Below are 16,774 nucleotides of genomic sequence, written 5' to 3'. Positions count from 1 at the left end.
CTTATTTTATCTATGCAGATTATCCTTATCTCATATGCATACAATATCATGCACATATGCTATTGTGTGTACAGTATAGTATATGTATCATGAGAGAGAGGAGACCTAAGGGACGGAGGAACCAGGCCAGACAATGTTCAGGAACAGAACCACCTTCTCCAGCGCCTGTTATTTACTGTGCTCTCTTCCTGCCACAGCGTGTGTGCGTGCGTGCGTCGTGCGTGTGTGTGTGTGTGGGTGCCTGTGGGAACGTGTGCATCCGAACTCTCGTGGGTGTGTGTGTGGATGTGTTGTTTGTTTTGGTCTGTAGCTGCCATCCTACTGTGTTGAAATGCAATTCCACCACTTTGGAACCTCATTCTGATGATCTCCAGTGCAATGCTAGAGTCTATACAGGTGAAAATGGAGCCTATCTATGATTTGTAGAGAAAAGTAAAAACGTCTACACGATGACGTCGTCCCAAAAAAGGTAAAGCATTTTAAAAACAGTGATTTTCAAACACTATGAGATTCGTGGTGACATGGGGAGCAAGTAAACACCCTCCCCTTAGCTAGAACGTTTTGCATGGTTTGAAAATATATCTATATTGTTATGTATGTTTAATTCTACCCTGTGATGTCACAGAGAAGGATTATTTAGGAGCTTCTTTTTAACACATACAGTATTTAGACACTGGTTCGGTGCTGGAGACAATGAATATTAGGTTGAAAAGTGGTGGAATTGCCTTTTCAGTTTGTGGGTCAACCTGAACCAAAGAGCGGAGTTAAAGAGGGACAATTTATGTATTTAAAAAAATAGGATTTTAACTCACTCCATTTCTTTGGTAGTCTTTGGGATCTCTGTGATTCAGTGGTATTGTGCACTGATGTTATTGTGAACAGATTTTTTTCTGAACTTGAACTTCATCTTGGGTGGCAACTTCCCCCTGATTCTATCTGAGAGAAATTTCATCCAAAAATATTTTGGCTACTGGAAAACTTCTGTGTTTGTTTCCATCTACCAAGAAAGTACTTCACAGTTCATGACAACTCTGTCATGAGCATTTGGGGAAATTCACTCCTTTGGGCCACTCCCGTCACTGTGGTTAACCCTCCATTGTAATGGTTTATTGTGTTGCAAGGGCACATTTTCACAGCTGAATCATCCTCTATGTTGGATGGCAATTGGTATTTTAGCCCCAGAGTGCAATTCCTAATTTGCACAGGAATAACAACATAGAAAGTGAGAGAAAAAACAATCAAAGAAAAAGTTCAGAGAATGAATATTATTTTTCCCAACTCTACCATTGGACGCTGTTCCTCAATGTTACAGCAGCAGTAGCCAGCAAATACATGTGATCTGTAATATGATAAAGTTCAAATGTATAAGTCTCCTCCACTCCAGATATAATATCCTTCCTGCCAGTCAGTTCCTTCAGATCCAACTCTCTAACCACAGACAGTCTCATTATACCTCAGACAGACAGACTCCAAGCACTCAGAGCAATCCCTTTCTCTCCCTCTCTCTCCATCTATCACTCTCTCACCTCTATCTCCCCCTCTTCCTTTCTACTTCTCTCTCTCTCTCGCCCTCTCTCCATCTAGATGACTATCACTGTCTTTGTCCGTCTCTCCCACACTCCTTCTCTTTCTTTGTCTCTCCTCGTGTCATGTCACTTCCAGAAGTGTCAGCCTGGAGACAGCATTAGGGCAGCATTAGCATAGCCCTGACTGGAGCAATATAACAAACTCAGTCATGCACAAGTCAGGACACAGCAATGTCAATTAACCCGGGCCATGAACATCCTCTCCTCTGGTGTCTTGGCAACATCGGTTCCATGTTAATTGTCCTGCTCTCGAACTGTAAATATTCACATGCATATTCAGTCAAAACAATTGATTAGGATTAGGGGTGGATTAAAGGTGGCATTCTTTGACTTCTGAGGCTTTATGACCTCTATGTCAATCCGAACTGAACACATTGATTTCTTTAAAAGTGGAGTTGATTGACACAGATGACGTCAGCTTTTCCACACAGCTGCTTAATTGAATGATGTCTAATTAAGATAAATCAACATCCTTAGGCTACGCTACAGTATGGGGGTTTATTTCAGGAGGGCATACAGAACACAGTGTACAATGTAGCATGTTAGCTCGTTCCCGCAGTGTGCTGCATGATAGAGGCTCTGCGGTTAGCATGTGACTGCAGTATGCTGGAACATCAACCGTAGCAGAAGGAGGAAACAGCTCTGGCTCATCAAAAAGACACAACACCAGTGTTGGCAGTGCAGATCTGTGTTTGTGTGCTGATTTCAGCATCTCCTCTGTACTGTATAATGATTGATGCTTTTAAAGCAAGAGCTCTGGTCAGCCGCTGTGTAGATCAAGAGTTTCCCAAGGAAATATGAGAGCATTTGCTGCTAATCAGTCACGTACTCTACACTAATCCTCTTCTTTGATACTGTAAGTTTAAAACAAAAAAATGATCTGATTTAGCTTTCTGTTGGATCTCGTCAATATTTTTAGCATGTCTGATTTGTAGTGACAATTCAACATGCGTTCTTCCCTGAACTGAAGCCACACTACCTTGAAAGACAAGAAGGATAATGTATATTTGCATGTACAATGTCAGTGGAAAATACACACTAAATGAAGTTATTGTATCAGTCTATCATCTTAGCATGAGTAAAGGGATTCAACCCATGTTGTTGTCATGCACTGCCATCAAATTCATCTTGCACTGAACTTTTGCCCCCCTCTCCTTGACCTACACAAAGTCATTGCTGTGTTCATCAATAATTAAAGGCTTTCCCAGAATCCTTCCCCTTCTCTCCTTCCCCCATGTCCTTCAATCACAAAGTCATTTGTTGTTTACTTGGTCGATTGTCATACGGAGTTGTCATATAGAATTGGATACTTTGATTTGGTTTTTCCCTCCGTCTGTTGGTAGTAAAGAATCAAAGATCAGGCCTACATGTGCTTATGACAAACAGCAACACAAAATGAGAGAAAGCCATGTGTATACAGGAGGGAATTCAAAACAGCTCCTCTCACTGTACAGCAGTAATCATTATCATGGAAATGAAGCCGTTTTCTCTTTTTGCTTACACCAATTATCCCATAACCGGCGAACAGATATGTGTGCAGCTGAAACACGACTCTCATGGTGGAGGAGGCTGAAGCTGGGTGTGCCTGCCAAATGGTGGCGTTGCACTGGAGAGGTTTGACAAGCTGAGTGCATATCAACCCCACAGGGACCGTCTGGAGCTGAGGCTTCAGCTGATTCCCTGTCAGGCGATAGAGGCGATAGAAGACGATGGACTTTATCAGTTCTCTGGCGTCTAAGAAATAGCCCTTGAACAATGTCTTAGAAATGAGAAATAGCCCCTGGAACATTATCTTATGTGTTATGTCCAGCGTTAGGCCTATGTGTCATTCACCTACAGCCTATTGGGACTATACCATAGCAGCTGGTGTAAGCTAATTACTTGTGTATTCAGTGTGGGTGTAAACTCCTTAGCACAGAACACATACACCATACTTTATAAGTGGTCCATTAGCAACCCATGGAGGGCGTTCCATCCCTCCTACATAAACAACACAACTCCCTCCTTCATCCTCGTGAACTGCAGGAATTTAACATGCTCGTGAATGTCAGTCACGTACAACGTATTTTACAAATAATTTCTCACAACCACAGCCTTATTTAGTTACTGTTCTAAAACAGAAATCATCAAATGTCTGCTTAACCTCCAATCTGCACCTTACGTAAGGGTGTCCTTACGTAAGGGTGTCCTTATGTAAGTGCCGGGCTAGCAGACATGCTTCTGTGCTGATGGAGTGAGGGAGAGGGAGGAAGGTCATTGTGACTCCTCCGGCAGAGTACAGAGGGAGCCATTGCACCCGGCATGACTTGGCATTCTTTTGGTCTGGACACTAGCTACCTCACAGCGCGTCTGCTTTTAAGAGTTTAATTCTCTTATTGTTATTATTGCTCCTGGACCCTTGTGTCACATCAGGATCTTTGTATTTGATATCCCTGCCTGCAGTTTAGGCTCCTAATTTCCCCTCTGTCAGGCTACTTGTCTTGAATATCCATATGTTTTTTACCTCCATCAGCGATCCCAGGGCATCCCTTGTAGTTCACTTCTGAAACCAGAGAGTTCAAACTCCCCAAACACATAATTTAGGTGTCCCTTTCAATTTAACCGAGAATAGCCTGGACCGTATTTACTTTCTGAGGTATCATACAATACTGCACCAGACAAGAGACCTAAATAATACAGTGTAGCCTACAACACTTTCAAAGTGAAACTATTTATAGTTACCTGTGACTGTGAGAGCTCTGACTGCAGTCTACTGTATCTGTTGTCCGATCAGATGCTCCGCGTGTATTCTAAAACCAGTGTGATATTGTTAGCCCTGGTTCCACTGGTTCCGTGCCATCCTCTGGGGCATTGGAAACTCTGGGCTCCTATGCCAGGGAAGTCTTTGCCATGCTCTGCGTGCCAGGACTGATGTCAGCTCAGACACCGTGCCAGTCCGGCTAGGGTGTTGCTGGGGCAGTGGGGATGTGGTTTTTGGGCTGTGTTGGCATAACTCCACTTAAGGGTCCTGAGGGGAGGCGGACGTGCTGCTTGGAACATACATAGGAGAGGACCAACACCTTGATGGTCCCCAGAGGCTGCTGTTGCTGAGCAACACAACATACTGGGACTTACACTTTCCCTCACGTGACTCTTTCAGATATCTTTGTTTTATCATGAAAGCTGTGCTGGTATTTATCACTAGAAATTGGTGTGTGTGTGTATTTCTCCCCGTTTGGTATTTTGTATGTCTCATTGCAGGACATATCACACAGTATCTGACTCTACACTTTATGACTTTCTTTTTGTAATATCACCTAAGTTGCATCTAGTCAAGCAGAAGAGCTCAGATTGACATGCAATGATTTCTCTGGGGTTGTGTGTGTTTGAATGTATATGGGCCGAAAGATCTGGTAAATCTGCATAGCCCTACAGGAATAAACACCAGATAGTGCAGTGAGTTCCTCTAGGCTGGAATTTAAGCTTTAGCTGAGGTTTTTATGTCAATCAGTTATGACACAGACGGGAAAGGGTTTGCCGCCAGAACCTCAGATGCTCTCGTCTGGTTGGTTGGTTGCGTAACCATAGTAATGGCCCACGGTCCTGTACTGTCCCCTCTCATCACTGTCACCCCTCTGCTGTGTACCAGAGAGGGCTGCTTTTAGGGACAGCACCCTGAGACACATTAGAATAGTCTAGGCCAGACATCAACTGACACTTTAGACCAGGTGGGCTGTATTCAATGTGCTTATCAGTTGTTGGAGGTGGAGTTCATAGAACTAAACATTTATAGAGTAGCCTAGTATAGCAAAAATATATAGAACTGTTTCCAAATACCTATGAAAGACACTGTAGCCTACATTGAAACCAGGAGGGCAATTTTGCTTGCAAGCTTTGTCAGTGGTACGGTTGCAAATCTACCGGTAATTTCCCAAAATTACCGTATTTTTCAGTAGTTCAGAATTATAGTATACAATAAAAAAAAAAATCTTAAAGCCCCCAAAGCAACATCACCTTTGGTCAATTTTGTCACTTTAAATATTAGGCAGGGGCAACAGAGTTAGTTACTTTAGCTTAGCATGGTCACATGCAATGTGAGCTAAGCTGCAAGCGTGCATGGTTGTGCTGTACCCTCGGGACTGCCGTGCAGAAGAAATATCAGCCCGCGCAGAGAAGCACAAGGTTGAACTTCACTTAACTTTCTCGAGTTTTCGCCTTTAGTTAACACTATCAAGGTCTCCCTTTACTGTGGGAATTGTGATCAAATCAACACAATATTAGCCACTTTCAATGCAACATGCCGAAACAAACTATGCAAGAGATGTTGTTGTAGGCAGAACGCATCAGAGTAGGATTCCATTGCATTGACAAGCACGACTCAGTCTGTACTCTAAACAGACCAGTGCTGCATAACCAATCAGAGCTGCAGTAGGCTGATATGCAAATAGACCATTGCTATATATGGATCTGTGCCATTCACTTTGTACTGGACTGTGTTTACAGCATGAGCGGTCGTAAGTAGGTGCGCTTGTTTTGAGATCAAAGCGAGAGCTGCATGTAGCCAAGTGTTCACATTTTTTCATATCCTTTGCTAGTTAGTGAGTTATTAGCCCAGTTATAAACTATTTGTAGTCAGCAATGGTGGAGTGATTGCTTCTTAAAAGAGCATAAAATGTGTACATTACTAGACATATTTGAAAAGTAAGTCAGGTAAAGAGCTTTTTTTTTTGTCTTTAAGGGACAGTGTTATATTTTGAGGGTAGCATACTTTGTCTGATTCTCTGTAATAATGGTATGGAAAAAATAATGAATGTATTTTGTGAAGTGGATTCTTGCATCAAACAACACAACAACATTTTCAATCACCTCCTTGACTGCAGGACAAGTGGGTAAGCAGGTTAATGTCAAACCCTGCATGTTTTTTTCAAAAGTCTCATGGAATGTAGGCCTACATTGAACACAACACATTGGCTGTTTTTGATGGTAGTCCACTCTGATAGACCTACATTATGATCAAATAGCCACAGTAGCTTACTTGGCCACTGTTATAACTGGAACTTAAAGCAGGTACAGCCTCAGTGTTCACAGTAAACGCTCACTTGTTGCAAAGACTTTTCACAATGTTCAAGTTTGCGCCCAGCAGACTTGAAATTTGTTCAGTACTGAAAAAAATTAGAGGGAATGACATAGTCACTTGGTCCTATCTCTAACACTTGATTTTCAATCCTGATGTTGATGTTCTGCTCTTTGCCTCTTCGTTGCAGGCTCCAGTATGAAGCCTGGAGGACAGATGGGGACTGGGATGCAGCGGCAGGAACCAATGGGAGAGAAGCGTCCCTGTCCAACTGGACAACAGGCTGCCTTCAATACTGACTACCTTTCAGGTGAAGGTTCTTTCCCCCGGTTTGAATTCCTCTAGTGTCTTGTGTATGCTCAAGTGATAAGGCATGCCCTGTGAAAAGGCGTTTTGTGAAAGGACAGGTTTCCATGGTTTCGATATTTGATTCTATTTTTACTGTCATAGTCTTTTTCTGATCCCTATCATCAATAGCCTAAGATGCTAACGGTCCCTCTGTGGCATATTAAGCTGTCTGGTTACCGAGAGCTGCCTGCCAAGTATCCCTGGCACAGTCTGGGCACTCTTAGGAATGTAAATTGGGCAGTACAGTATTGAAGGACACCTAGTTAAACGTGTGCCTGCATCGAAGTAAGGCTGTTGTTGTTGTCTCCTTGTCGCTGTCTTCTCTGACCATCTGGACATTCATATGTCATAGCTAACTATGAGTTGTGTGATTGTGAATGATATTGCTATCTCCTTTGGGGGGTTTAGGATGGCTACTGATTTGTGTCTGTGGTGTACTAATCTGGTATTGGTAACTGACGTCTAATCTCTATCTCTCTCTCTCTCTCTCGCTCGCTCTCTCTCTCTCTCTCTCTCTCTCTCTCTCTCTCTCTCTCTCTCTCTCTCTCTCTCTCTCTCTCTCTCTCTCTCTCTCTCTCTCTCCTATCTTATCTCTAGGCCCAGTGTCTAGTATGATGGGAAAGCCTGGTGAGGGGAACCAGAACAAAGGAATGAAGGACAGCAACATGCCAGACTCTCTCATGGGTACTGCTTAATAATACTGTAAAGTTTTTATGTAACACCAGCATGTAGTTAGGGTTGTGACGGTCATGTAATTATGAATGACGGCCAGAGCCAAATGACCGTGGTCACCGAAATAACCATTTCGAATAGCAAAAGAAAATACATACAAAATATATAATATATACGTTTCTTTTTTTACGCACATTGGAATTGGAATCGTATTTACGCCCATTGTGTACGTTGTATGCGTCATCAATGGGCCGTGCGGTGCACTCCTTCAAGAAGTGAATGGGAGTCAATTGGGTGCTAGCTCAAAAACCCAACATTAGAATGAATCCCTTGAACAAGAAGTACAACATTACACATTTTTTTCTGAGAAATGAGATAATCAACTTGTTCTCTGTAATATCGTATCGCTTTGGAATAGTGACATTACGTAGGCCTACTTTCAAGGAAAATAGGCATGTTTCTCGACTCACACCCTGACTTTAAGAAGGGATTAAGTAACAATTAGCTTAGCTACCGCATGACGCAGCATGACAACGTGGATGCAATTGGTTGACAATCTGCTGTGTGTGGCATTATATGTTTCTCCATTCATTGCCCAATGGGATTCCTATCTCCTCCTTTCTCTAATATCTCTGACTTAACTCAACTGGCATTACAAAAATACAATCCATTGCATGAGCCACATCCGTTAACATCATTTGAATGAACATTCTACATTACCATGGAAATGGTTGCATCACAATACTAGGCAGCTATTGCTAGTGTACCCATGAGTTTACCAGTCAAATTGCCAAGAGTTTGCTTGTTTCAGCAAGGCGCAACAACGTTTCATCACGTTAAGAGTCCATGTTATGGAAGAAACGGACTCAACCACACGAATGCCCGACCGTCCCATCTTCAGTCAGCTGTTCGTCCTCCCCCTCAGGGAACCAGTGGCAATATATCTCAAACTTCCCCTTTGGATGACTAAGTTATGTTAGGTTATGACGGTTCTTTTATTTTCATGATGGTCTTAACCCATAGGCTAACCATCGATTACACGGTTATACTGTAATACGGTAATTGTGCCAGCCTTACACGTAGTGCTTATCACTGTGTATTATAGCACAATATAATTGTAATAACCTGTATAATAGAGTAGTTATAACACATAGTAGAATAGTATTAACCTGTTTGTCTTAATTCCATTCCCAGGTTTCTCCCAGCCAGGGATGATGAGCATGAACATGAATATGAACATGAATATGAACATGAATATGAACACGAACATGAACATGAACATGAATATGAACATGAACATGAATATGAACATGAATATGAACATGAACATGAGTATGAACATGAATATGAACATGAATATTAACATGAATATGAACATGAACATGAACATGGATATGAACACGAACATGAACATGAACACGAACATGAGTATGAACATGAATATGAACATGAATATTAACATGAATATGAACAGGAACAGGAACATGAGTATGAATATGAACATGAACATGAATATGAACATGAACATGGGTTCAGGAGGTGTGGGGGGCATGGCTCCATTCCAGTCAGGCATGCCTTTTATGGGCAACCCTCAGAAGGCCTCTCCTCTGTTTGCCTCTGAGCCCCCCAAGCAGTCCCAGGCCCCCTTTAAACTCAATGGCCACTACCCCTCTGCCCCGGGCCACAGGTAAGAGGTTGTCTCACACAGAGCAGTTCAACTGGGGGCCTGGGTGGGATGTCCAGAGGTCCAGTCATCAGTTACAGTAAAACACAGTATCAAATGTCAGGAAATCCAATAGGTTTTGATGATGATAGAGCTAAAATGTGACCATGAACAGGGTACACTAGAACCGTCACTTCTTCTAGAGGGTTCCTCAAAGTGCCAGCACCTTAGTAATCCAAAGGGAACATTTTAGATATATTGCCACTGTTTTTTTGTACAAACGAATGCAGAACTTGTAGTTAATAGCCAGCTAGTGGTATTAGTTGTTACTTACATAACGGTTACCTTCATGTAGCGGCCTTCAGAGCAGAAACCCAGTGCTGCTCCAGCATGAATTACAAGGTTCAAATCACACAACTCTTTGGCTTATTATGCAATTCCTCAGATCTTACTGTAACTTTATAACATTTCTTTGAGAAGCAATAATAATTATGTGAGGATTCCTAACCTTATTTATTAGAAAGATAGAAAAATCCTTAGACAAAATCCCCCCCCTCCCCCCCCGCATCAAAGTCCTCATTGAAGTGCTCCGTTATATTTGGATACATATATAAAATATGGATCTTTAAATATTCATCTTGAGCTCCATACCCACCTTTGGCATTGCTTTCTGAGTGAGGCAGCCACATAGACTAGAAGTAATGTGCCTTCTGTCGGGAGGCCAAACTGAGGCTTTGGATTAAAGATGCACTCCTCACTTTTTAAATACCAATACTGCATGAAACATAGATGATAATGATAATCAGATCTGCTGCACATGTTGTTTAGCATAGACACATAATCCATGAAGGAAGGACATTAAGGAAAATAGCACATCAATCAATTAGAGAAGAGGGCAGCGATATACTATGTAGAAGAAAAATACATGATCATGAATGATTGGGGGGAGAGAGGGGAGAGGAGCTTTTCATTATTTTTCATTTCTCTCTGCCCTGCAGAGTACTACCCATCAGTATTAACTAAGACGCATGGACGCAGAGAGGTTTTGGCCTTGTTATGTCTTTATCACAACATGAAAAAGGGCATGTGCAGTATGTTGTTTTTGTGTGTACCGTATCTTTCAGTTAGTCATATATTTATGATTTTATGTAAATATTGTCTACTTCTAACACTGTCCTCCTCAGTATTTGTTTGTTCTGGGTACCCCATGTCACATGAACCCTTCCTCTTGATTCATTGTTTGTCTGTGTTTTTCTATGTGACCTGCCTCTGTTGTTGTTATGCAGTCTGCCTGTTCCTTGTACATGAATTCATTTGCTCATCCGCTCATGCGATGTGCTGTCGAGTGAACAGTAAACATCACACTGCTCCATCTCAGCACAATCTCCATTCTCCCCCTGCCTCGCCCCGGCAGGGAGAATCACACCCAATCAGCTGCAAGCTCGGAGCAGTGCACACACAAAAAACTGTCCCTCTTAAGACTAACATGTAATCCATAAGCCTAAAATTCACATCTATAAGCCTACTGGCCAGGCCGTAAATAAATTATAGTGGAGGTCGTGTCAGTATGACTTAACTTACATCAGTTCAAAACTCAAGGCACAATTTTATTTCACACAATTGATTCAATCATTTTAATTTGTTATTTAAAAAGAACCAATTTTACTCAGTGGTAAGAGTTTCATACATTTTGGTCGGATAAGATATACCCTGATTTTACACATAGCAATGAATGGAGAGGATTGGCAATTGGTTATTGGTCTTTACTATGGTCTTTACTATGGGTAGTGACATTCCTTCCTCCTCTCTGCTCATCAAGAAGTTTGGACAAACCCAAACTCCTGGGCAGGTGGTGAGTCCAGGCTGCAAGCCACAGCGGGTCTCCCCCTCTCCTCCAGCAACTCAGTGGAGGAGAGCCCCTACTCCGACCCCCTCAGCCCACACGGCTCCCACAGCCAGGAGACCGGCTCTGGGGACGAGAGGGGGAGTGAAGGGGTCAACAGCAGCAGCAAGCAGCAGAAGAGGAAGAAGAAGAAAAGGAGGTCCAGGGAGGAGGTGTATGACTTATTGGACAGGCAGGAGGCTCCAGATGCAAAGGAGGAGGAGGGCGAGACAGAGAGCGGAGCCTCAGACGGCCCTCTGAGCCCATCCTCCCCAAGCAAGGAGGAGAGCTGGGAGTGTGAGATCCGAGGGAGGGGTGGGGGTAGGGTCAGGGGCAGGAAGAATAAGAGCAGGATGAAGCTCCCAGAGGAGTGGGGGCCAACACCCCAGGAGCCAACGACACCTCATGCCACACAAGCGTCGGTGGCCCTGGAGTCTGCAATGGTAAATGCCTCTGGTCTCTTAAGTTCAACCCTGGAGAACATCTCCTCCCTCGTAGCCGGCCCCCAGACTAACCCCTTTAGCAGTTTTATAGAGGACACCAAACCCTCTCACACCCCCACTGCCCCACCCCTCACTGAGAACCCCAAACCCAGTCACATCCTCACCACAGACCCTGCCCTTACAAACACTTTTACCAGTATGTTTGAGCAACCTTCCCCTGCCAAGGTAAACATGGACTGGGAGGCTGAGACTCCTGTTAAAAACACTGCCGCTACCCTCCATTATGAACCCATGTGTATTGATGACTTTAAAATGCCCCCGCCCTTAGCCACTAAAGATGTCCTACCTCCCAAGAAGGCTCTGTCTTTCACTGACAAAGATTATTCTGATCATAGTCGTCCTGAGGTCATGTCGTCTACTTCTGACCAGAAGCAGCTGGGCCCTCAGAGCTCCCCGGCTCTTAGCCCCCAGGTCTCGAAGACCTTCCTCTTCCTAGACTCTGCCATGCAGACCCCCCAAGCCAGCACTCCTGCTTCACAGCCCCAGTCCCAGACGACCACACCCCAGGTCCCTCCTCCAAACACCATCACCTCCTCCTCTTTCCAGACCACTCCTCCTCCACTGTTTAGCCACTCCTCCCAGCCTGGTCACGACACTCCCAGTCCCCGCCCTGCAGTGGGCTCAGGCCTCAACCCTGCAGCCCCGCCCTTTATCCCCACCACACTGCCACTCACAGAGCACCAGGAGCCACCGCTGCCAGAGCCCCCCCTGCTGGAAGGTTGGTGACACTGAAGAGGGGACATATCTATCAGTATGGGGGTGAATGATGACATTATAGTGCATGGTTCTCTCTGTGGACTGGGCCTGCTGTTGCTCGGCCATTATGTGTTTATTAGCACTGGTAATAACATGCTAACTAATTACACTGCTCTTTAACCTGACTGTGTCTGACTGGGCCTTGGGTCCCTCTTACCTAACTGACTGTCTGGCCTGTCTCTGTAGTACTGTACTGTTGATGATGATGATTATAATAGCATATTCATTGCTATGTGTCTGTCTACCTACCTGATCATGTCAGCTGACCGGCCCAACTCGTTTTACCTCCTATCTCTCTCCTTTCTAACACTGTAATCATATACTAATGACTCTACTGTTTCTGTAGATTACTCTCTGTGTGACTCTCGAGTGAATCCGCTCTCCTTGGGATAGAAATAGCTAGCTTTCTCCCCCCTGATTGCCGCTATCCTAAATTGCAACGAGTAATTCTATACCCTAGCTCTTTGACATCGAGTCAACCTTTCTTCACTAATCAAATGGATGTTGGTTTGCAGTGTGATTCTCTCTCTTTCTCTCAAGAGACTGCTTTCCCCTTGACTAAATTATGCTTTTGTTCCTCAAATTGCCTAAGCTGACTGAGGAGTCACTAACAGCTTTTCTTTCACATTCTCTTTCTACTTGTGTGTGTGAATTCACTTTCAGAGCCATTTTGAATGTCTCAAAATGTTCCCGGCTAGAATTCTTAGATATGTAATTTGACCATTTAAAATAAATACACATTTTAATTTCATGCAATTTTTGATTGGAGATATTAAAACATATTTTCACTCAAATTGTGAATTGCTTGATGTGGAAGTTATCATATAAGTGAACTGAAATGACTGAAAGCTATGTTTTGTCTTTTCTCTCCCCCATGTGTACTGTATCTCCTGATGATGGCTCTGATGATGATGCTAAATAGGTGAGTTACATTTCCATTTGAGAATATTTCGATGTTTCTCATCAGTGGAATAATATGAAGGGAAACCCAGTGTTTATTTCTTTCCTATTTACTACAAATGTCTGACACCGGTTTTTGTTCTTTTCAACATTTATTGTACTTTGCCCGTCTCACATTTGGTCATATATATTCCATGTCAGGAAAAAGCTGGCACGTTTTCTAGTTTGCTCATTCGGTTGAGAGTAAGTTTGCCATAGTTCCGAGACTGTCCTGTGTTGGTCCTTCTCATTTTGTTTTCTTGGTTGGAGATTCCAAGGACTGCTAGGTTGTCACTTTCCTAAATTGCCAGACGGGCAGTGTGTAAGGTTGTTGTAGGGACGCTGTTCCTCCTTCCTGGATAACACCAGTGTTTTTGGTTGACAAATGGTGAAAGTCAGTAGCATACTGCTTGTCTGTCTGCACCCCTCACATTCCCTTACTCAACCCATTCAGCCCCGTCAGCAGTCTGTTAATGGGTCATTTACATATGACCAGGTAGGCGGGTTGGTGTGTGGAGGGACAGTGAGGGACCGGCCTCTGCTGGCCTCTCTGTATTCTCACCCCACATCCTCCTCCCTCAATCACCGTCTTTGTTTTTCTCCCCCCCCCCCCCCACTCTCCCCCTAGCAGCCTCTCTGTTTTGTTGCCTTTCTCTCTCCTCTCTCTCTCTCTTTCCTCTCTCTCTTTGTCTCTCTTCCCTCTCTTTCTCTCTCCTCTCTTTCTTACTCTCCCTCTATCTCTCTCCTCTCTCTTTCTCTCTCATCTCTCTCCCTCTTTCTCTCCCCTCTCTCTCTTTGTCTTTCTTCTCTCTCCTCTCTCTCTCTTTGTCTCTCTTCTCTCTCTTTCTCTCTCCTCTCTCTCTTATCTTTCTCTCTACTCTCTTTCTCTCTCCTCTCTTTCTCTTACTCTCCCTCTTTCTCATCTCTCTCCCTCTTTCTCTCCCCTCTCTCTCTCTTTGTCTTTTTTCTCTCTCTTTCTCTCTCTCTCCTCGCTCTCTTTCTCTCTCATCTTTCTCTCTCCTCTCTCTCATCGTTCTCGCTCCTCTCTCTCTTTGTCTTTCTTCTCTCTCCTCTCTTTCTCTTACTCTTTCTCTCTCCTCTCTCTCTGACTCTCTTCTCTCTCCACTCTCTCTCTTACTCTCTCCTCTCTCTCTTATTACTTCTCTCTCGTCTCTCTCTTATTTCTCTCTCTCTCTCTCCCTACCCCCTCTCCTACGCCCTCCCCAACTCTCTCTCTCGCTCTCTCTCTCTCTCTCTCTCTCTCTCTCTCTCTCTCTCTCTCTCTCTCTCCCTCCCTCCCTCTCCATCCTCCTCTCCCTAATGCAATATTGATGCCTGGGACTTTTTTGCAGTTACGTAAAGCACACAACCTGTCTTTTTATAGCCGGTGATCAGGGTGTGTGCAGTAGGCAGAGGGAGGCAGACGCTCAGTGGCTGTGCAGCGCGGTACTGCAGTCAGGGTTATCACAGCACTCCACCAAAGGTCTGTGTACTGGTACTGCTCGGCCCTGCTGCATAGTCATTATTCTGGTCAGCTGAGCACAGACCATCCTTCCACCAGCTAAACAAAGAGACCATCCAAAAGAGCATGCCCAGCCTGGAAAAGCATATAGCTACCACAGTCGCCACTATGGTACTGATTGAGACGGGCAGTGCTGTGCAGTCTTTCTGTTTTTACGTCATAGATACCTTTCAGTAAATACTTCATCATCATGCTGTCGGTTTTGAGTGCAATTCTGTGTTTCACACTGGATCATATATGTTGGTGCTATTTTAGTGTTGTTTATAAGATTTATTAAAGCTGCAATATGTAACTTTTTGTTTTGGGGGACCTGACCAAATTCACATAGAAATGTGATATATAGATCTGCCATTCTCATTGAAAGCTAGTCGAAGAAGAGATAGAGTTGTTCTATGTGCACTATTTCTATGCTTCCCGTTCTTAAGTTTAGTTTTTGCGTCTTTTACTTTCAGTTTTGTACTCCAGCTTCAAACAACTGAAAGTACAATGTTTTTGGTTATGGAAAACATATTTCACAGCGGTTTAGATGGTTCAATGATTCCACACACTATACTTGCTTCTTTTGTCACATTAACTGACATTTTAGGAACCAGGAAATAGGGGAGCGATTTCTGCATAATTCACCTTTAATTGACCAATGAGGCCATCATCTGGTGGTTCAATAAATGACTGGTGGTTATATCAAAGTTTTATATGTAGCTGTGAATGTGGTCTAGCTGGCTGAAGACACCTCATGAATATTACAGAATGATAAAGCGAGAACACACCTGTGAAGATTCTGCTTGAGGCAGCAGCCCTGGGAACCGCAGTCCTACTTTTAGCCACTCGCCGTCTAAAAGAGCCCTCTAATATGAAAACGGAAAAACTTTTCAGTATAATGAAAACTAGATAAGTTGTCATCATGATAACCTGAATATAACGTTTAATTGATTTTAAGCTTCAAACCAGAGAATATCAATGTAATCACTTTCCTCTTGTGGAAACAAGCGCTTGGATCTTGGATTGAGAACAAGATTTCATGTTGTCAGTACAATAGGCCTGAAGCTGAACATAAATATTGAATGATAGCAGGATCAAAACGAGGACACTTGAAAAACAATAGCAGTCATCTCAAATGCTAACCATTTGTATGAGCTTTTGGTCTTAAAAAGGGTTCAGATATTTGACCAGGTCACTATGCCCATATCGGCAACATTCTTGTTGTTGAAACTAGATCAATTATACTATGATAGCTACTAACTAAGGTTGATAACTATGATCAAAACATATCATACTGCAAATATATTCACAATTATGATCATTTTGATTAGAAAAAACAGATTCCAATAATAACATTTCTGGCGACCCTCATTGATTATTACAGGAATTCATTGAAAGACAGCTCACTGCATTTCCTCACGGTTACGTGTTCTGATTTCTCAGCCAGGCAAATGATGTCTACAAAGCCAATATTAAACTCCACTCAGCCAGTGTGGTCTTTTTCCATGTCTCAAGCCTTTCCATTTTTTTTTTTACCCTGTTTTCGTTTAGGGGCATAATTTGGCAGAATGATTGGATTTAGTTTAATTGGTGTATCCGGATCAGTCCGCTGGACCATCAGATGTGTGAATTCATATAACTCTGATACTTCATTCGATGTGACACTTTATTTGACTTCATCTAACCCGATTTTGTTGCCATTCCACAAGATACAGTGCCTTGCGAAAGTATTTGGCCCCCTTGAACTTTGCGACCTTTTGCCACATTTCAGGCTTCAAACATAAAGATATAAAACTGTATTTTTTTGTGAAGAATCAACAACAAGTGGGATACAATCATGAAGTGGAACGACATTTATCGGATATTTCAAA

General features: G+C 43.2%; 1 protein-coding gene across 10 annotated transcripts in view; it reads left to right on the top strand.

Moving 5' to 3' along the window:
• Positions 1 to 16,774, top strand: part of LOC109871916 (microtubule-associated protein 4) — a 51,481-nt gene that overhangs the window by 8,335 nt on the left and 26,372 nt on the right. For 9 of the 10 annotated variants that reach the window (XM_020462943.2, XM_031806591.1, XM_020462947.2 and 6 more), the window contains exons 3-5: positions 6,830 to 6,949; positions 7,585 to 7,671; positions 11,142 to 12,425. In XM_020462943.2, coding sequence (XP_020318532.1) covers positions 6,830 to 6,949; positions 7,585 to 7,671; positions 11,142 to 12,425 — 1,491 coding nt within the window. The remainder of the gene's footprint in view (positions 1 to 6,829; positions 6,950 to 7,584; positions 7,672 to 11,141; positions 12,426 to 16,774) is intronic. The other variant, XM_020462942.2, reaches the window with a different exon arrangement.

This window comes from Oncorhynchus kisutch, linkage group LG27 (genome assembly GCF_002021735.2).
Source record: "Oncorhynchus kisutch isolate 150728-3 linkage group LG27, Okis_V2, whole genome shotgun sequence".
NCBI classification, from domain to species: Eukaryota; Metazoa; Chordata; class Actinopteri; order Salmoniformes; family Salmonidae; genus Oncorhynchus; species Oncorhynchus kisutch.
Note: the sequence above shows the minus strand (reverse complement) of the source record. Positions and strands in the feature narration are given on the sequence as shown.